At 36.6% G+C, this 22425-nt stretch overlaps 1 protein-coding gene across 5 annotated transcripts in view; it reads right to left on the reverse strand.

Moving 5' to 3' along the window:
• COL16A1 (collagen type XVI alpha 1 chain) overlaps positions 1-22425 on the reverse strand; it is a 240454-nt gene that overhangs the window by 54331 nt on the left and 163698 nt on the right. For all 5 annotated transcript variants that reach the window (XM_053707234.1, XM_053707232.1, XM_053707233.1 and 2 more), the window contains exons 32-42: positions 21892-22014; positions 21758-21811; positions 17494-17535; positions 15977-16012; positions 14398-14451; positions 3742-3810; positions 3122-3175; positions 2983-3009; positions 2146-2187; positions 2022-2069; positions 167-220 (exon numbers count right to left, since the gene is read on the reverse strand). In XM_053707234.1, coding sequence (XP_053563209.1) covers positions 167-220; positions 2022-2069; positions 2146-2187; positions 2983-3009; positions 3122-3175; positions 3742-3810; positions 14398-14451; positions 15977-16012; positions 17494-17535; positions 21758-21811; positions 21892-22014 — 603 coding nt within the window. The remainder of the gene's footprint in view (positions 1-166; positions 221-2021; positions 2070-2145; positions 2188-2982; positions 3010-3121; positions 3176-3741; positions 3811-14397; positions 14452-15976; positions 16013-17493; positions 17536-21757; positions 21812-21891; positions 22015-22425) is intronic.

The following is a 22425-nucleotide window of genomic DNA, read 5'->3' on the forward strand; positions in this document are numbered from 1 at the left end:
TACCAACATGGTGAGGGAAGTGAATCAGTGCACCTTCTTTTTTAAAACCCACCCATTCAATTGTATACAGTGTTAAAAACAAGTGTCATTCTGCACTAATTATCACATTTTCTTTATGTTTTGTATACACATGCACACTCCCTCCTTAAATAGGAATACGCCTCACCTGGTGACCAGGTAGTCCAGGAGGTCCAGGTGGGCCTGGGGGGCCCGGTGGTCCCTGAAATGGACAGATAATTAAGTAATAAGTAGGGATGGGCGAATGTGCAAATTTTCGAATTTCTAATGTAGAACGAATGTTATGACCGAAATTCGAATTCTAAATTCGAATGTCGATAAGAAAGAATATTCTTAAAAATTCGAAAATCGAATGTTATTTACAGTTTTCGAATGTCACTTTCGAATTCGAATGTTTATAATTATATCGAATGTCTACATTCGAAATTCGAATTTTTCAAATTCGAATATAAATTCGAATTTTTCGAATTCGAATATTGCATAATTCGAATATTACATTTAAAAGCATTAGAAATACTATTATAATCTAAATTCGAATTTTTCGAATTCGAATACACGTATTGCATAATTCGAATATTACATTTAAAGAAAAAGCATTAGAAATACTATTACAATCTAAATTCGAATTTTTCGAATTCGAATACACGTATTGCATAATTCGAATATTACATTTAAAGAAAAAGAATTAGAAATACTATTACAATCTAAATTCGAATTTTTCGAATTCGAATATTGCATAATTCGAATATTACATTTAAAGAAAAAGCATTAGAAATACTATTACAATCTAAATTTGAATTTTTCGAATTCGAATACACGTATTGCATAATTCGAATATTACATTTAAAGAAAAAGCATTAGAAATACTATTACAATCTAAATTCGAATTTTTCGAATTCGAATACACGTATTGCATAATTCGAATATTACATTTAAAGAAAAAGCATTAGAAATACTATTACAATCTAAATTCGAATTTTTCGAATTCGAATATTGCATAATTCGAATATTACATTTAAAGAAAAAGCATTAGAAATACTATTACAATCTAAATTCGAATTTTTCGAATTCGAATATTGCATAATTAGAATATTACATTTAAAGGAAAAGCATTAGAAATACTATTACAATCTAAATTCGAATTTTTCGAATTCGAATATTGCATAATTCGAATATTACATTTAAAGAAAAAGCATTAGAAATACTATTACAATCTAAATTCAAATTTTTCGAATTCGAATATTTTCGAATGTAATCGTAAAATTCGAAACCGAACATTCGAAAATCGAATGTTAGAATGTTATGTAAACATTCGAAATTCGTTTCGAACGAACGAATGTGTTAAAATTCGTGCCGTTTTTCGAATGTTGCAAAACATTCGCCCATCCCTAGTAATAAGTATTAGTGGCATTATGTAAAGAGATAAAGAGGTGACTTTGAGGACAGAAGTGTAAGAAAGGTGTGAGTCATGTGCAAGAATAGGGGAAAGAGGTGAGACCTCTTTATGGGTAAAGATGAAATACAGAGATGTAGGTGATAAGTGAGAGATGAAGGAGTAAAGGAGGAAGTCAGAGAGAGAGAATGGGGAGAGACTGAGAAGAAGAAAATAACGGGAAAGAAGAAAGAACTAAGGGGAGAGTGAGAGTGAACAAGAGATGAGAGAGACGACAGAGAGAGAGAGAGAGAGAGAGACAACAGAGAGAGAGAGAATGAAAGTGGATGAATTAGACAAGGTGGCTGACTTAAATGCCAATATAACTCTGCTGTAACTGTTCGTCTTACTACTGCTAATGCTAATGTCATAAAAGCATCTGTGTGGAACATGTGACAGAATAAAATTAATAGAAGATCCAAAAAATGTTAAACCATTATGAGCAGATAACTGACAAACAAAAACAGTACTATGTTATTGATAAACATATGATATAGCTTCATAGGTTACATAGGAAGTATGGATGGGACTAAATATATAAAGATAAATTGTAAGGAAATAGAAATCCAACCTGGATCCCAAATTTCCACAAATCTCCATTCCACTCATCTGTAGATCCCTGTAAAAAAACAAGAGATATGAGGAGACAAAGCAACAAATAATCTGTAACAGTAATGAAGAGAGGCGGTACTTACCATCCATGGACCCGGGGGACAAGAACAAACTCCAGCATCTCCCTGAAATGGGACAAGCACTTTTATAATGTAATGCAACCATTTATGTGTAGCGCAATGAAAGAACAGAACCTTGAGTGTGAGCAACAGACCACATGAGACATTGGAGCCTATTTAACAAATGTCTGTCGGACTTGATCCGACAGTGCGGATCAGGTCCGCAAGACCTCGCTGAATGCGGAGAGCAATACGCTCTCCGTATTCAGCATTGCACCAGCAGCTCACAAGAGCAGCTGGTGCAACGCCGCCCCCTGCAGACTCGCGGCCAATGGGCCGCCAGCAGTGGGGTGTCAATCAACCCGATCTCACTCGATCAGGTGGATTTCCGGCGATTCCTGTCCACCGAGAGCAGGTGGACAGGGTCCGCTGCTTCATAACTGGTGTTTCTGGCGAGTCTGTCACTCTGCAATATTACTACCTTCCTGACTGTAAAATACACATTATATTTGGATAAACCATAACGAGTAAATCTTAGGTTTTACTACACTGTATTTTCCTAAACTGAACAGATTGTATACTGTTGGTGTGTAGACACCTTGCTATGTGATATTTCTACATACTTTTGTATTGTTTTTTATCTTTGTACCTTTGGCGTTTTGCAAATAAATATACATCTAGCATATAACAGATAAAATGGGAGTAACATTACACATACATATAAAGTATATATAGTTGATGTTAGATTTAATATTAATTGAATGCTAATTACTGGTAGGTGCATATAAAATTGTACCTCTCTTGTTTGATTATGTCCCCATATTTTCCAGTGGAAGGGGAAACAGACATAGATCCACTCACCTTTTCACCTCTGCTTCCTTTCCCTCCCTGAAAACACAATAAAGAATAGAATGTGAGATGCATGGAGAATGTGTGGGCATTAGAACATTTATAGAAGGGTAAAGGGTGCAGATAACTGACATGTAACTGTATCACTTACTTGTATACCATTAATTCCAGGCAATCCAGGTTTGCCTGGGGATCCATCACGTCCCTAGGAAAAATAATGGAAGTAGCTCTCATTCCACATTTTAAAACAAAAGTTGTAATTTAAAAGTGATTTATGGAGAAAGAAGGAGCATTTGATGCATGTAGACAATAAAAAAAACTATTGAGATTTAGATGATGGTATATATATAATTTAGTTTTTATGTCCCTTTAATCTAAATGGAAATTATATGTATAGAAAGCACCATTAGAACAATGCAATAGATAAGAGAACTGAAAAAAGGGTAAACCTGTAAATATGAGAGAGCTCTGAAGAAGTTAGTTCAAAATATGAAATCTGAGGATTAGCTTCAGTAGTGAGAAGATTCCTGAAGAAGGTAGAAGTCTAAATGGAGAAATGAAAAGTAAGAGTTCTATATTTCAGATGTAAAGAAGAGTTGCAGTGGTGTGAGGATTCCACAAGAAAACATATCTAGATATGGAATATGAGAATGAGATGTATCTATATATAGAATGCTATGGGATGGTTCAACAGTGAAACACCAAGATGCCTAATAGATGATAGATCTACAGTATGAAAAAAGTAAGAGGCAACATCAAAACTCCACTCACCTGTGGCCCCATTACTCCAATTCCAGGGTTCCCAGGAAGTCCTATCTCACCCATCCGCCCAGGGCCACCCTATAACATAGCATTTTTGATTAATTTAAAAAACAACAGATATTTCTCATTCAGTTATATTTTAATTAAAATTGCATCACTCTCATTTAACTAAACATACTAAACCTAATTAAATGTCATGTTATTATCCATTCTTTTTTAAATTCAACCAAAGCAGTTTTCAGCAATATCTGTTTGAAAAATAAAATACTTTTAATTTAGCCTCTTCCTAAACCAATAATATTCTAAATATGTTAAGGTATTAGTGTAAGACAATCCAAAATAGTTCAATAAATAATTAGCAATGTCTAGGAAATATTTCCTAGACTGTATTACATAGACATGAATAAAATATAGCGCTTCCCAATTAAAAATATACCTGACTAAGATCTGAAACATAATGAGCCAGGTTACAAGTGGCACACTATTTAGCACTTTTGCTCGTGTGTAAACACTACCACAAGCAGATTTTTACAAGTTAAAATAAAATGTTTGTGCCCACGCAAAAGCCATGACACGTGCTACTTTGAGGACTTCGCATATTATGACTGTGCTAACTTCTCTCCAGACATCAATGGAGTGCGAAAACTGAAAAAAAAACCTAACACGTATTACTTGCGCACTAACCCAACACACCACGTTAGAGCATGTGGGCCTGTGTTTCTGGCGAGTCTTCAAACTCGCCAGAAACAGCAGTTATGAAGCAGCGGTCTAAAGGCGGACAGGAATCGCCACAATTCAACCCGATCAAATACAATTGGGTTGATTGACACACCCCTGCTGGTGGACGATTAGCCGCAAGTCTGCAGGGGGCGGCGTTGCAGCAGCAGCTCTTGTGAGCTGCTGGTGCAATGCTGAATACGGAGAGCGTATTGCTCTCTGCATTCAGCGATGTCTGTCGGACCTGATCTGCACTGTCGTATCAGGTCCAACAGACATTTGATAAATAGGCCTCTTTATGTTCATTATGTTCATTATATTTGTAGTAATTGTGGGGCTAATTGATCTGTATGTATGCCTCTATTTTTCCTATCTGTGTCCTTTCTAGCCCTTGGCTGTTTGTTTCCACAAATATATGTAGCTATCCCTTTAAATGTTTAGTATATGTAATTTAGATACATTTTGCAGAAAAGTGTCTGTGATGTATCTTTATATACATTTTTTGATGTGCATTAAACTTGCTTTGGTTTGCACTACAGCAACCAGGACCTGCAGGAAGGTTAGGGCGCAGAACATTTACATGATCAATTATGTCATTACTAGTCCTAAAGCCCGTGTACACGGGCCAATTTTTTAAGCTCACTCTCCCCCCCCTCTCCTCCTTCTATCAGCGCTATCGCAAAAGGATCCCTTTAGTGCTCACTCTCCCCCCCTCTCTTGTGCTCACTCTTCCCACCTCTCTTGTGCTCACTCCCCCCCCCCCCTCTCCTCCTTCCATCAGTGCTATCGCAAAAGGATCCCTTATGCGCTGCAGGACCCTGTCAGCTGGCCGGCTTCCCTAGTGTTACTCATTTTCAGGGTCTGCACAGAGAGCGCTAGGGAGATGCCAGAGTCCTGAAGAAGGCATAGGCAGAGTGCAGTATGGTGGATATTTTTTCCGTCTTAGGATAAATTTGGCCCTTTCTGCCAGTGCCTAGGCTCTTCATTACGCTCGTGGTCATTAGTGTGCAGAGGGAGTTTTTTTGAGCTGCAGAAACCTTTCAGCTTGACGGCTCCTCAGCGGTATTTATTGGAGGGGGTAAGAGCCTTATACCGGTGTGGGAGGGGCTCCAGGCTAATGTATTAGGTGCATTATAATTTAGGCTATTAAATTTCAGCCTTTCTCACAGCCTTTCTCAATCAGCTTGCATGCTGTGTACCTCGCGCTCCCTATCTCACGCCAGACCTCACAGCTGTCACTGACCTCAGCTTGTGTGCTGTGTAGGTCACGCCCACTATCTCGTGCCGGCTGCTTCTCACGCGACAGACCTCACAGGTGCCACTGACCTCGCTCCAAGCCGACACTGATTTTAATGTTAAGGCCAGGTATGTTTGTCTCTACTGCACATGACTGCATCTGACAAACATACCTGGCCTTTTATTATATAGGATGGCACAGTGTTCTGAGGTTTTCCATCATTGTGTGCCACGATATCAGTCGCAAAAAGGTGTCTCTTGAGAATAATTACAATTTTGCATCCCTTCTATAAAACCTTACAATTTTTTTTGCCCAAATTTCTTTTGATACATTTTTTTCCATTGGTTCTTTAGTTATGGGTTATGAGCCCTCAAATATAGCGTGAGTATATATCTCTTGTCTAGGAAATTGTTATGTTTAATTTTATCCTGAGATATTTTAGAAGAGTTCCCTGAAGTTATTACTGTTGCATACAACCTACCTACATTAACCTTTCTCTGTTCACCTCCGAATCCCTCTTCTTTCCTTAATGATTCACCTTGTTCTGCCTTTTGCATGTAAGCTCATGAACAAGTGTTATGTACACCACATTTATTATTGCTATTTCAATTGAGTTTATTTTGTGCTTGTCTGATTTTACTGTGTATGTATATGTAATTGGAACACTGTGATAGATATGAGTAGTGCCATCTTCTGCAGATGATATGATATGACCTAGGCAAATTAATTTTAATTGGGAGGGCTTAAGACTTTATATATCGGAGCTGATGTTTTGATTGACAACCCTGATGAAGCCCCAGTTGACAACCATTATTGGTGAAACATACGTTGGCCATGGAGTTCTCAGTAAGAGGTTATCAGGGAGAGATTCTCTGGTGAATGAAGTAGTGTGGAGCAGGATGTTTTTGCCAGTTATGTATAAAAACTGGACTCTGGTTTTGAAAACTCAAGTATAGCTTGTTTAACAGTTAGTGATCCATTGAGTAATACTCTTTACTGTTCCAAGTAACTGAATAACAGGGAAGGAGTGGTCGGAAAATACCAGGATCTGCTACAGTGAAGATAGCGGTGTGGATTTGCATAACTAATTACTGTGAGCTGCTTATACAAGATATATGCACAATGGGTCCAGGATATGTTTTGTGTACCATCAAAAAGAAATTGACCATTGAGGAGATATGTTTGTTATGAAAGGTCATGACCTAATTTGAAGTGGAAGCTGCTGTAAGATTGCCCTTTGAAATTTTCACTAAGCCAGCATTAAATGCATTGATGGATGGTTTAATATCCAAATCCAACTGGATCAAATTTGAGGTACTGACATCAGTTGTTTTTATATTGACCGGTGGGGAACTGTGTTTGTTCTGGTACCAATAATGTGATTATATTATATGAGCTTATATATGGACATTTCATATTTGTTTATATTACAGTTGTTTGCTTCACTTGCTCTACACAAGATATTGAATCTCTTAAAGTGGTAGTACTTCTCACTTTATTTGCAGAATCCTTCTATTTTGGAATGCTTGGGGTAAATTCCCCTTTACTTGCTAATAAAACATTTCTTTTAAACAGTGCTAAATCCCCTCTCTGTATTTAAGAAATCATCATGTTATCTCACATTTTTTCTTTTTCCATTTATGAATGATTAATTAGAAGGTCTACACCAATACTCTGAAAGGATACATATTTATGTAACTGGAATTACCATTTGCATTTTAAATGTTTTGGAACACAATTTTTGTAATTGTTTTTTTTTGTAAACTTTACTTTTGCATTATACAGATCTTCTTTGTATATAGGATCTAGTCCATTTGTCCTGTACTAATACTAGGAATAAATTAGGCTCTTTCACACAGGTTTATTTTCAGAGATATTCAATATTTTGGAAACTACTAAGTAAATAAGGAAATTAGATTTTCCTTGTGGTCTCCATTCTGGTATTAGAATCCTTCCAAAAGTTTCTTAAGCCATCTGGATATGCTTTGCAATCCTTATGCCTTGTGAAAAAATGTCAGTTCTTTTTAAGGTCTGGGTTTATTTAATTTGGGTGGTTGCAGGTTCACGAGCTTCCATGCAGTCTTTCACTATGTTGGTTCCGTGCAAGGAGCTCTGGGTAGAAAAGTGTTTCAGACTGTGCTTCCTCGGAACTAGGAAGAGGTTTTCTACCAAAATTTGCCTCATTTATATGATTTTAAGGCAGTGTGAAAGAAACAGATTTATAATTGTCAATACATCAAATGCTTAAACCAGAACCATTTGAAAAAAAGAGTTCAAATGGAACACTGGTTTTGTGCATGGGCAAAACACACTGACACCACCTGCTAAATTGGATGATCATATGAAGCAACTTCACCAAACAAATGCTACCTGCTTGTTTTTGCAAGTTTATTCTAATAGAAATTAACTAAACCAATAACCCAACAAAACACATGCTTCCTATACCTATTTTCCCTGTTCAAATTCCTTAAGAAGGCATACACACATATCTCTGTTTCTAAAGCACAACAGGTTAATTACACACATGTCACCTATAAGCATAAATCAATGCACTGGCCCTTTAACCTGTGATGTAATTTCTACATCCACAAAATCTGCATATTGTTTGTCGTCAATCCTTGCCATTATATTGTTGGATTTTGAAACCGGGAGATTAACAAATTGAAGTCAAATAGCAATTTTGTGTTGTTTTTATGAGGTAACAATTTTGTGGTTGAGGAATACCAATGGCAGAGGCATTGTTTGAATATGATCATTGGAAAAAACACATTGGGGCCAAATTATTAAGCTCTGTATGGAGCTTGATGCCCCTGTTTCCGCTCGAGCCTTCAGGCTCACCGGAAACAGAAGTTGTCCTCCTGCTCTGAAGCCACGGACAGAAATCAGCCTGATCGAATACGATTGGGTTGATTGACACCCTCTGATAGTGGCCAATTGGCCTCCAATCTACAGAGGACCGGGATTGCACAAGCAGTTCACAAGAACAGCTGGTGCAATGATAAATGTCAACAGCGTATGTTGTCGGCATTTATCAATGTGCAGCGGACATGATACGCTACATCGTATCATGTCCGCTTGCACTATGAAAAATATACCCCATTGACTGTCAAAAATGATCTGGTAAAAACAAGCACAATATTGTGATCATCTTTCCTTATATTCCTCAACACAATACTGTTTTGCAAAATACAAAGTATAAAGTTACTGAAACTTTATACTATATTTTACTTTGTCTATCTCAAAGAAAAAGTACACCCCTAACTGTGGTTTCAAAAGTTTAGTGGTATAAATTGTGAGATAATGCATTAGTGGTGCCAACCTTCTCTTATTTCCAGGGATCTCCCTTATTTACCCAAACTCCCTTGTTTATCAGCACTTATTTTTGCCCTTATTTTTTACAACATGTAAAATCTTAATTTATACAATTAATATTGTACTCTTGTACTCTTATTTAGTTAATAATTTTGATGTATCTAACAGCTTAATTTATTTACTTCAACTGTGCCTTAGATGAGAAATAAAATTCAGGGATTTGCAGAAAGTTGTTGAATGGATTAAGCTAGACTGTGTAAATGAAGATGCTTTGTATGAAGAGTTTTTTCAGTTACTACTGTGTAATTTGTAGATTTCCTAAATTAAATTAGTTGATTCCTTAGTCTCCCTTACTTAAAAAATAAATTAAAAAAATGCAACCCTATGCCTAATTATGCCACTTAAAGGGATATCAAACCGTATGTAATATAAAGGGTCAGATTACAAGTTAAGCGCTCTCTTAATGCGAGCTTGAGGTTACACTTTGTGCTTAGCAGTGACGTGCAGTAATAGGAGGCAGGGGAGGCGGAGAAGAAAAATTTCAAATAATGTTTATTAAAAAAAAATATATATTTTTTGTCTTTTTTTTTTTTTGGGCCACCCCCAAGGGTACAACCACCCCCCCACCCCCGCCGTCGATTGCCCACCTCATCGTCATTATTTTAATATGTGCAATGTGCATTGCAACATTCCTACTGCGCTTGCTCTGCCAAATTAAATTCAGCATCCATGTTGCGCAATTAGGAGGCAGTGAGCCGGTCCGCTGCCCTCCATAAATTGCGCAACACTGGATCTGAATATAGTCTGTTCAGCTCACTTAGAGCTAGCACCACCTAGTGGTGTTTTGCCGGGCCCCCATCAAGCTCCATTGGAGGCGGTTCTCAAAACCGCCTCCATGATGGAGTTGGATCACACAGCCAATCAGCATCGGTGCTGCCGGGGAGGCGTGCCTGCTGGGCTGATGAGCTGAGTGACAGAGCATGTGTGACGTCACGGTCGCGCCGACACAGATTTCAGGCGGCGGGAAGAAGAGTGAGCAGGTCAGGAGGGAGCTGCTGAGAGAGACGTGTGGTGGCGTGCCTGCCTGCCCTGCTCTGCTCTGCTGAAGTGGTCTGTGGGCTGTGCGATCAACTTTGGTCAAGTGCCTGCCAGTGCCGCTGTCGTCCTATCAGTCACTGTGTGTTTTGTGTTGACATCCCTGTTGCAGGCAGATTGCTGAGTGCGAGGCCTTCACCATTAGATATAGGTATGGGGTAATTAGTTAGAACTGTAATCAATTATCATTTTGTTTAAGTGCAGTTTTTCTGCGGCGCCGGTGCTGAGTTTGCCGCATTTTCTGTTTTTATTTCAAGTAAAGTGGCACACAAATTTGTTTAATTGTTAATCCTTGCATAATTTGCATGAGATAAGGAATATTAGGTTTTTATGACTTACTTAATAATACATTTAGCTTTCAGTACTATCTACCATTCCTTTTTTTTTTTATTTTGCAGCATGTTTGAATTAGAACAGTATTACACCACACAGCACTTTTGAAACGGTTGGTGTACTGTTCTACTTGTAATTCAAACATGCTGCAAAATAAAAAAAGGAATGGTAGATAGTACTGAAAGCTAAATGTATTATTAAGTAAGTCATAAAAACCTAATATTGCTTATCTTATGCAAGGATTAACAAATTTGTGACAAATCTAGGAGCAAGCAAAGATATACAAAAGCCTTTTTAGGAACCAGATATTCATGTCTGTAAATAAATATATGTAGATGAATTTTAAATTATTAGTAGTCAGAAATTGAATTAAAATTCACAGAACTGTTTTTTTTTTCTTACTTATTAATATGAGTGTGAATTTATCAGCTAATGTATTTAGAAGACAGCAGTGGGAATACTGACAACTCATTGCATAAATTAAAATATCATATTCCTTATTTGGGTGTGAGACTTATTTGTGTACATTTATGTGGGATAATACTGCTGTCTTGTTGTTTTTTAATAGCTTTAGAGTGTGTCGCAACAGGGCTTGTTGTATATTGATTTTGTGACAGTCACATCACATTTCCTAAATTACTACCAGTGCCATGATAAGTATCAACAGGTAATCTCAACTAGCTTGTCTGGACACACTGGTGTGTTACAGCACCTGCTTAGGGGTATCAAGGAATGTTATGACAGGAAATGTGAACAACCTGTGAGACACTATTAAAACAATAATAAAAAAAAAAATATTCAGCCAATCACAAATGCATATACTCATATTCTGTGAATTCAGTAGGAGCTGTTGAGTCAAAAAAGTGTAAATATAAAAAGACTGTGCACCTTTTGTTAATGGAAATAAATTGGAAAGTTGTTTAACATTACTGCTCTAATTGAATCATACAAGTGTAATTTTGACTTGAGTGTTTTGCATCTGGGGCAGATCACTGGGGTGGGACAGAGTCACACTATTACAACCTGCTTTATTCTCCAGGTAATCAACATATTGCAGATGAGCTGATGCTTTAGTGCAATGTATCTTAACTGTGGTCCTCAAGTACCCCCAACAGGTCAGGTTTTCATTATAGCTGAACCAGTGCAAAGGTAAAATAATCAGCTGATCAGTAACACCATGGTTACTAACATGCGCTCACCCATCAGCTTATTATTTAATCTATATACTGGTTCAGTGATAATTAAAACCTGCCCTGTTGCAGGTACTTATGGTCCTCGGTATATGTGTTCCACAGGGTATCATATCTAGTGCCTCACCAGCCTCTGACCTCACCGCACGTCACTGGTGCTTAGTGCAATTAACCAGAGGTCAGACCTCTGGTTAAAAATTTAAAATGCCCCAATAGCCCCTAAAATACAGAATACAGTACATTTTTATTTAAAACAACAAAAAACTGCAAGAAGCAGTTATAAAGGGTTAAAGTGAGGGGATGTGGGGTGTGCCTTTACATGGAGGTAAATGGGGGACTGTGTTTTCACTATAAATATATATGTATATGCTTATACACATATGTATTCAAAAAAGTGAAGGTAGCACACGGTTTCAAAGGCTAAACCTTGATTTAGAGCAAGGTTTCGGGGTTCCTGCCCCTTTCTCAAGCTGGATTGTAACTGAAGCACATACACCTCTTATAGGGTCAAACATAAAACAGGTAACCAATAACAAAGCAAGGGTGTGTTTAACAGGTAATAACATCATCACATACCCTGTGGAAAAAGAAAGCAACACACAATTTAACCCCTTACACCCCATTACTAGTATTGGAAAACCTATTAAAACTCTAAAAAATTGCCCAGTCAGATCAAATATTCCTAAAAACAAAAACACCATCAAACAGAACAGATTGAATTTTGTAAGCTCATATAATACCCTGAGCAAGAAAGTGTACAACATTATCAAAAAACATTGGTATCTCCTACGGGAGACTTGTCCAGAGATCAAGGAATTTAAGGAAGTCCCCAGAGCCTCATATCGAAAGGGCAATACTATAGGCAGAAAGTTGGTACATGCCATATCAGATAAGCCCAAGAGTGATACCCAAAGACAATTTTTTGGAACCCCCAAGGAGGGCACATTCCCATGTCTAGGGTGTGCCCAATGTAATAATATTAACAAGGGGGGAGTAATTTCCCACCCACAGACAGGGAGAAGGTACCAGATCAAAGGGTACTATACGTGTGACTCAACTTATGTTGTTACTATATGTTGGTGAGACAACACAAAAGATAAGGGATCACATTTGTCAACATAAGTCGACCATCCGTAACGATAAGATGTTACATCTTCCAGTTCCAGCACATTTTGCTGAGATGGGTCACCAGGCCAATCAGTTAAGATACTTGATAATTGATAGTGCCCCCAAGAGGCTTAGAGGGGGTGACAGGCATAGGGACCTCCTGAATCAAGAAGCCAAATGGATTTGGCTTCTCCATACCCTGCACCCTAAGGGGTTAAACAGAGAGTTTGATCTTGTACCCTTGATTTAAGAAACACTTATTGTACACAAATAACAATACAAATCTTCTATTTTATATGGTCATAGATCATAGTTTGTGTTATTATGTTCTTCAACAGTTATGTAATATGGTCAGCAACTTGCTGCATTTGTTTTTAATAGGTTTTCCAATGCTAGTAATGGGGTCTAAGGGGTTAAATTGTGTGTTGCTTTCTTTTTCCACAGGATATGTGATGGTGTCATTACCTGTTAAACACACCCTTGCTTTGTTATTGGTTACCTGTTTTATGTTTGACCTTATAAGAGGTGTATGTGCTTCAGTTACAAACCAGCTTCAGAAAGGGGCAGGAGCCCCGAAACATTGCTCTAAATAAAGGTTTAGCCTTTGAAACTGTGTGCTACCTTCACTTTTTTGAATACATATTGTTACTTTGGGGCCTGAAGGGTGGTCCTACTAGGTGTTGCACCGGACAATATTTACATTGAGAATATTCCTATCTATTGGAGTGTGTGCGAATCCCAATTGTTTTCTTTCACATATGCTTATACACATATATATTTATGTGTTAATATGTGTATATACACACATTAACACCTAAATATATAATAATTATATACTGTACATATATATTTATGTGTTAATATATGTATATACACATATAAACACATAAATATATATATTTATATACATATATATTTATTGCTGCCCTTCTCTGCACGATTTGCCCCCTTTGTTAGGTTGTTTGCCGTGTCTGTCAGCATTAAAACAATGCTCCAGTTGGAGCCTATGGAAGAGCCCTCTAGTGAGCACATTGCAACGCACTTGTAATACCAGCGCATATTTACGTTTGCTGGTATTACTGAGTGGAGCGCAAATATTGTGCTCACGTAAGCACAATATTGCTCTCCACTCATAATCTAACCAAAAATGTTTAATAATGTATAGTTAAGAAACTTTGCAATATACTTTCATAAATTGCTAGGTTTATAAATTGCACTGTTTCTATAAAGTAATGGATGCCACCATGTTTGAACTTCAGTTGCCCCTTAACTGTTTTCCCTGATGAAGACAATTCAGGACAGATATAAAACAGGCATTAAAAGAGATTGTCTGAAAGAGTTTCCATACAGCTTTGTTTGTACAAACAGAGATAAATAGAAAACTAGTTCAAGCATGGCAGCTCCAATTACTTTATAGAAACAAAACCTTTACACTTATTGGTTCAATATTTAAACAACTAATATAATTGTAAAAATGCATCTAAATATTATTGTAAGGCTAGTCTTTGCTTTAAATACATCATTATGTCTAGCATGTATTTACTGTTTACTTGTATAGGGATTTGTATCTTTTTGTGTTACCTCAAGTCATACTGAGGCATAAGTTTGCTGAAAACAAATGACGGAGAATCACTAATGTGACAGCATTACTTTCTTATTGTTTTTTGTTCTTACCTTTTCACCTTTTGTTCCTGTATTTCCAGAAGGACCTTGAGGGCCTGGAGGTCCCTATAAAAAAAGGAGACATAAGGATATGATCAGAATTAGATATAACTCTGTTCACCCACAAGATTATAGCACTGCTCTTCAAAATCTATTATTTATAAGAAAGAAACTCTTTCTCTGTTGCTGAAAGCTGTTCAACAAAGTCAAGATCATATAATTAATTATGTTAGCTCCTTCTAATCCCCTCTCAAGCTCTAAGCCAACTTCTGATTTTTCTATCTCTGTAGACGACATCACCATCTCCCCAAGTCCGCTGCCTCGGAGTTACACTTGACTAAAATCTTCATACTGACGTAACGCAATATTTCCAAGATTCGCCCTTTTATGAGTGCTAACACCACAAAGTAAATAATCCACTCCCTTGTTATTTCCTGACTTGAGTAATGCAATAACCTACTTACTGGCCTTCCTCTTTCCCGCCTCTCCCCCTTTCAATCCATCCTAAATGCCTCTGCCAGGCTAAAACACCTGTCCCGTCGCTCTGTATCTGCTGCACCTCTCTGTGAGTCCCTTCATTGACTCCCCATTCACAGCAGAATTAAATTCAAAATTCTCACCCATACATACAAAGCTCTCACCAACGCCGCTCCCCACTACCTATCCTCTCTAATCAACAAGTATACTCCAGCCCACCCACTAAGATCCAATGATGACCTGCTCCTTGCATCTTCGACTATCACCTCTTCTCATGCTAGACTGCAGGACTTCTGTCGTGCACCACATACCCTCTGGAACACTCTCCCTTGTCCTGTCAGGCTTTCTCCTAATCTTACTTCTTTTAAATGCTCCCTGAATAATTTTTGTTTAGAGGAGCCTACCACCCAACTTAATAATAAATTAATTCCACTTACCTAACATTTCCCTCATCTAACTCTGCATTAACACCTTTCTCAACCTTGTAGTCCTTACCTCCTGTTTCTCAACCTCCTACCCCTCTAGATTGTAAATTCCCACGGGAATAGGGCCCTTAATTCCTCCTGCATGTGTTTGTAAAATTTTGTCTTGTCTCTTACTAGTATTATATCATTGTTTTATTTAAATGAATTGTATCCATGGACAGAGCTGCGGAATATGTTGTCGCTTTATAAATAACGTATAATAATAATAATAAATATTATGTCTAAATCATGAATACGTTTTACTGTTCTCCATGTTCCAGTCAGTCTATGCAGTTATTTTTTTGACAACCTCCAACTTTTCATCAGGGAGTCAGTAGTGTTAGACAAGGAACATTAAACTGAGCAGAATAAATAAGATAAAAAAATAAATATTAATGAGGCATTGCTATGTTTTACCTATTCTACATTATGTTTAACAATAAACAACTTTGGTGTGGTAAATGTTATCTATTTTTGACATAAGTTATGAAGAATTGTTTGTGACTTTTTTGTGTGGTAATAAATCCTTGATTTGGGAGTAGTGGAGTACAATGTGTTCAAAAATATATAAAAATAAGAAGGCAAAAGAGAGCTGAAGGACACGGATAAGGTGAAAGCAATATCTTGCTATAAATCACACTAATACTTACCATTTTTCCTGGCAGACCTTGCTCTCCCATGTCCCCCTGTTAAAGCAGAAGGTTTAGGATTTTTATTTCAAAATCAGTTAATACCAGCCCATAAAGTATTAGTACCAGCCAATAAAGTGTCACAAGAATATTTGTGTATGTGTGCTAACACGGTCTACCCTGAACTAACAGAGCTACTCCAATCCACATGTGTACTACATTTATGTGTGATGTAAGTGAATGACCCTTATGCTAGGCACTATGTTCCGTTCAAATACATACAATGATATCAAATCTGGGTTATAAAGGCTGCAGCTTGTTTTATTGATGAAATCATTACCATAACATTATTCCATAATCAGACAAGCATTTAAAATAAAACCCCAGGGTGCTTGCCCGGCCACCAAACATGATCTTCCTTACACCTGAGAAGGGCACACCCCACTTGTACACATTTCTCCCCTGCCAATCAAAACAGGAGGTACCAGCAATCCTCTAACCAAAGACACCAAATAGGCAAGCACCCCCTGACAAACAAAAATTCAAACCAAAAGGAGAGGGAGGGTGGGAGCTTCTCCTTGCATGTTTTGCTCCAGATATGAGGAGCACTTCTACTTCCAACCTTTATCTACTGTCCAGTTAACCACACATACTAACCTAAAGATGACCCCTTCACTTGGCCAACATGGGGGTCACAAAACTCTTACATCAATTCTTTCATTCAGGGTTACTGTTTCTCGACTCAGTGCCTTAGCTTACTAAGGCCCAGATGACGAAAAACTCCCGAATGGAAAGAAATTACACAAAATCTTTGTTTTTGTATTTTTTGGGGGGGGGGGGGGGGGTTATTTTATTGTAACCAGAATCTTGTTTAGTGAGATAAACAGCTCTCAAGCTAATATTTGCTTTTTGAAAACTATTTAAGGGACCCTTTGCAGTACTGAAGAAACCTTTTAGATGATCTCACCCAAGAGCTTTATATCATCAGGTTCTTAACATTCAAAGAACTCTGCATTGAGGTGAATCTCCTCAATTAATGTAATACTGTTTGTATGATTCACTGAGATCTGCAGAGCTGATTTGTGCTTTTGTGAATCAACTCACTAAGATAACATAGAAATTGGAAAGTTTTGTCTGATTCAAGTTCTTTGAATTTTTAGTTTAATAGGCTTCTGTATATATTGTTCAGTTATTATATGACTACATATCTGCTTTTTGGGGATTTGATAAGGTAATTGTGAACATATTTTAGATAAATTAGCAATAGCAATTTTTTTTTTGTAGGTCATTTATTTGGGTATAATGGTTGCTATAAATATAAAATTGTGCCTCTTATTGACAGTTGCAGTGTGGTGCATGGTAAAAAAACTGCATATCCATATGTGTTAACTAGGAAGCATCTGTGTATTTAAAATCTTTTGGAAATATTAAGAAGTTTAGAGAGTGTCTCATGATTCTATGTAAGCGTTGTAGAGTCATAGTAATTCAAATAAAAATGTCTCAGTAATATGATTGATACTGTGTGATAAAATACTTACTGGTGGACCCCTTTTTCCTTCTCCTGGAAGTCCTGGCTCTCCCTGTAAATACACAAATGCATCAAAACATGTGAGCCAACTGCCTTTACATATAATTGGTAGATCGCTTGGATGCTGGAAGTGATGGGAAGACATTTTTACTCTTTTTCTGATATAGGCTTTCAAAGGTTTAACATGCAACAGTGTAACTAATACTCACAAAATATATTTTCAGTCCAGGAATCTATTAACACTTATGCAGTCTCCCTGACTATTTCTACCATCTCATTAAATGTTCTCATTCTTTTCAATATAAAAATCACTGAAGGTCACCTAGTGGTGCAACAAGAATCCACTGGACCAATGGACAAAATCTGAAACAATTTTCACTCTAGAGAAACATACACAGCTAAGAGTTGTGAAAAATATAAGAAGTTTGTCTCATTATCACATTTGAAAAAATAGATAACAGCTGAAAAATAAAATTCTCAGCACGCCACTCTGCTATTGTAAACTAATTTGCAATGCTTACTGCATGGCATGATGGGAATTTTATTTTTTTGGGTCATTAACACTGGAATGCCAGCATTTTTAGAGATATTTGATATATATTTAGAAAAAGTACCCATCAATGAAACTGCCTGCATTTTTAATGCTATGCCCAAGGAATACCTATTTAACATAGTAATGATTAGGAATTCATTATAATAATTGTAGACAGCATAAAACACACAACATATTTGTCTTGCCTTGTCAGCCTGAAATATAGTGACAGAGGTTTCAGTGAACTTTTAACATATAAATTCAGCAAAGGGCCTCATAGCACCCATAGATCTTGTTTTAAAAATGAGCTTTTTAATTAATCTAGCCATTGACATGCTACTGCATCTGCTCATAATTTCATCTATTAGATGCTACCCATCTGAGATGCTAATTTTCTTAGAAAACGACAAAGTACTCAAAAACTTTGAATCAAAAGCTATTTATTAAAATTATAAAAACCGTTAAATGAATAGTCTAGTCAAAATTAAACTTTCATGATTCAGATAGAGCATGCGATTTTCAGCAACTTTCTAATTTACTCCTATTATCAAATTTTATTTGTTCTCTTTGTATCTTTATTTGAAAAAGCTGGAATGTAAGCTTATAGGTTGTTAAATGTAGCCACCAATCAGCAAGTGCTACCCAGGGTGCCGAACCATAAATGGGCTCCTAAACTTTACATTCCAGCTTTTTCAAATAAATATACAAAGAACACAAATAATAAATTATAATAGGAGTAAATTAGAAAGTTGCTTAAAATTGCATGCTCTATCTGAATTATGGAAGTTTAATTTTGACTAGACTATCCCTTTAAAATTCTGATAGCATGTTTCTATGCCTGGGGATTTCATCAGGTCACAGACATTTTGAGCAGACTACGCAGATAGCATCATTATCATTAAAGGGACATTAAACCCAATGTTTTTCTTTCATGATTCAGATAGAGATTATCATTTTAAACAACTTTCTAATTTACTGCTATTATCTAATTTGCTTCATTCTCTTGATATTCGTTCCTGAAAAGCATATCTAGATAGGCTCAGTAGCTTCTGATTGGTGGCTGCACATATTTGCCTCACGTGATTGGCTCACCCATGTGCATTGCTATTTCTTTAACAAATGATATCTAAAGAATAAAACAAATTACATAATAGAAGTAAATTGGAATGTTGTTTAAAATTGTATTCTCTGTCTGAATCATTAAATATTTTTTTGGGGTTTAATGTCCCTTTAATGGGTGCTTGGATTTTGATTAACTACTTGCACTGTTGTGGTGTTTTCTTGCTTTTCTTGTTCTACAGTAACATTCAGCAGATGAACCATATGGAGTTACAGAAAAATGGCCTCTTATAATGACTGTTTTTCACTATCCAAGGTCTTTATATGGATGTAATGTATTGGTTTGATTATTTATAGTTTTTATTTGATATTTTGTACTTTTACCATTGTGTTTAGTTTTAGTATTTAATATATTTGTTTTGACTTGTATCAAATCTAATTCAGTTGCAAAAAGGTTAAAATACACAGCGTGCCTGTAATGCTTAATGTCTGTACTTAATGCTTAATATCTAGTTTGGATTTATTCATAAAATATATTGAGGGAAATTGTAGTTGGAATGTATAATACAGTTTTACAACAACCATAAATTGAATCTAAAAGACTATTTTCCTGTCTGCTAACCAACATGCCTGCTTCTGAATCCTATACTGATAACCAGTTAATGATTTTATAAACACATTCCATAAACAGTGTTTAAAAGGCTATGTTATATTATAGTGGAAATCTAATTTCAGCAAGTGGAATTTAGAGTGGTCAGTAAAACTGTAAGCTCTAGCCATTTCCATTTAATTTAAAAAGTGTAATTATGTGATTTTATAGAAGTCAGATGAAGAAAGTTTGAAATATGTATTCTGTTATTAGCTCTAGGGGTGAAAAGTTTTAATAGAGTTACACGTGACCACATACATTTTTTAATCTGGTTTTATGGAATGGTATTGTCTAAAAAAGGCTTCTAAAGTTTTGAGTAACAGATGCATGTTTTAACTTCTAGAATTCTGAGACTCAAAACTAATCATTTTTAGGTATGTGCAAAATTCAATTTTCGGCTATTCGTTTATCAAATTCCAAATATGGCCGTGGGTAGCATCATTCGTCTGTTTTCTGCACTGGGTACATTAGTGTTAAAGTGCAACATTTATGCAAATCCAGATCTTTGTGTTTCACTTTCACACTCTTATATCCATCACTGACAATAGCAGAATCCTGCTAATTTGCTTGCAAATTAATAGCCTAATAACGAATTTTACACTTGTCTAATCATTTTCATATGCTAACAAATTAAAAATAAAAGCTGTGACTTAGTGTAATTGTCTGAGGCTTAAAGGGATACTAAACCCAAATTTTGTCTTTCATGATTCAGATGGAGCAGGCTATTTTAAGCAACTTTCTAATTTACTCCTATTATCAATTTTTCTTTGTTCTCATGTTATCTTGATTTGAAAAAGCAGTAATGTAAGGTTAGGAGCCGGCCCATTTTTAGTTCAGTACCTGGGTAGCGCTTGCTGATTGGTTTGCTACATTTAGCCACAAATTAGCAACTGCAAACAAAAAATGGTCCGTCTTTAAAGCTTACAGTACTGCTTTTTCAAATCAAGATAGCATGAGAACAAAGAAAAATTGATAATAGGAGTAAATTAGAAAGCTGCTTAAAATTGCCTGCTCTATCTGAATCATGAAAGAAAAAAATTGGGTTTAGTATCCCTTTAACTGACTGAGTTTGATCAGTCCAAGGGTGAAATCTGGTGATCTGCAGAAGAGATTTGCAACCTGTGTAAGATGTATTAAGTCTGTGATGTGATTAGGACAGATTTGTTACTTAGGACCTGATTCTCAAAAACTCTTTGGTATGGAGAGGAATCATCTGCTTATTTTACTGAGTCCTATACTGTAAATTAATCTCCATAACATAAAGCATATTAGTGAGCTCCTCATTAATGAGATACACTGTTCCCAAGGTAAAATTTGCCCTTCAAACAATCCCTGAGAGGAAAGGGCATCTTATAGATACTTACCAGACCAGAAAGCTTTAGAGAATCAAGCCAATCACTTAGAAACCGGGTCTTAAACTTTGAGGAATGTGTTCCCGTTTTTTAAAAATCCTATTAAAAACAGGGGCCCTTTCATTCATCAAAGTTTACATTTTAGCCGTTTTGTTAAAATACTTACCTTTTCTTCTTGCAAAGCCTCTTCTTATGTCAACAATGACGAATCTGGCTTCCTCCAATCACGGCTTCCCCCCAGAACAAACATTTCCTGAGGCCATGATTAGAGGAAGCTAGAGTCTTCATTTCTGACCTATGAAGAGACGAGCGAAGGGGGGGGGGGGCGGTTCTCCGGCTTTGCGAGAAGAAAAGGTAAGTATTTAAACCGAATGGCTAAAATGTAAACTTTGATGAATGAAAGTGCCCCTGTTTTTAATAGGATTTTTAAAAGCCAGGCACACATTCCTCAAAGTTTACATTCACTTTAAATAGAAGGAGAGACCGAGCTCCAAGTTTGAAATTCTCTGACACATTGTTGAGACAATTATAAGGTAACAGAAATAAATAAAAATTATTTTTAAAAAACCTCAAAGAGGGTTTGATATTTACAGTCCATATGAAAAGTGTACAATGTGCAGAGAAAACAGGTATGATATTTATCCCAGAGCATAGGCATGATGCTTATAGGAGTGTCACACACCTGTGCACCTTTCAATCCTGGTGGTCCCTGAACTCCTGGGAGACCTGGTTGACCCTAAGGAGAAACAAAAGACACTAAGTAGAAGCACAAACATATTATCATTAATATATCAGAAATACCAGCATCTGGCTTACCTGTTTTCCTGCTTGTCCGACACCAGGTAGTCCTTGGTCTCCTTTTGGGCCTGGTTTTCCGGGAACACCAATCACATCTTCACTCCCATCCACTGATGTGAGACATGAGTCACAAGCATCACCCTGTAACCAAGCAGGAAGGAGAGTGGTGTTGGTCAGTTTCCAAATAATGCATGTAATAATTATAGTGTAATTTCACGGCTAATAGAGACTAACGTTTAAAATGAATACATTTCCTATAATTCATGTGACAATCAAAACAATATAGCACCATGCTCACTCAAGAAACTGAGCTCCCAATTTGGTTGCAAAGCAAAAAGCATTTTTGGGAGCAAATCGCTGATAGATTGTAATCAAGTCCTTTACTTGGAAAAACTTATAGCCTAATGGTAAGTAGTAAAGGAACATGGAAGTAACTTAAAGGGACAGTATACTGTAAAATAGTTTTTCCCTTAATGTGTTCACAATTGCTTTTTTTACCAACTGCAGAGTAAAAAATGTATGAAAATGAGCTTTTTAAGGTTTATTTGTGTA

Source organism: Bombina bombina, chromosome 3, assembly GCF_027579735.1.
Source record: "Bombina bombina isolate aBomBom1 chromosome 3, aBomBom1.pri, whole genome shotgun sequence".
NCBI lineage: Eukaryota > Metazoa > Chordata > Amphibia > Anura > Bombinatoridae > Bombina > Bombina bombina.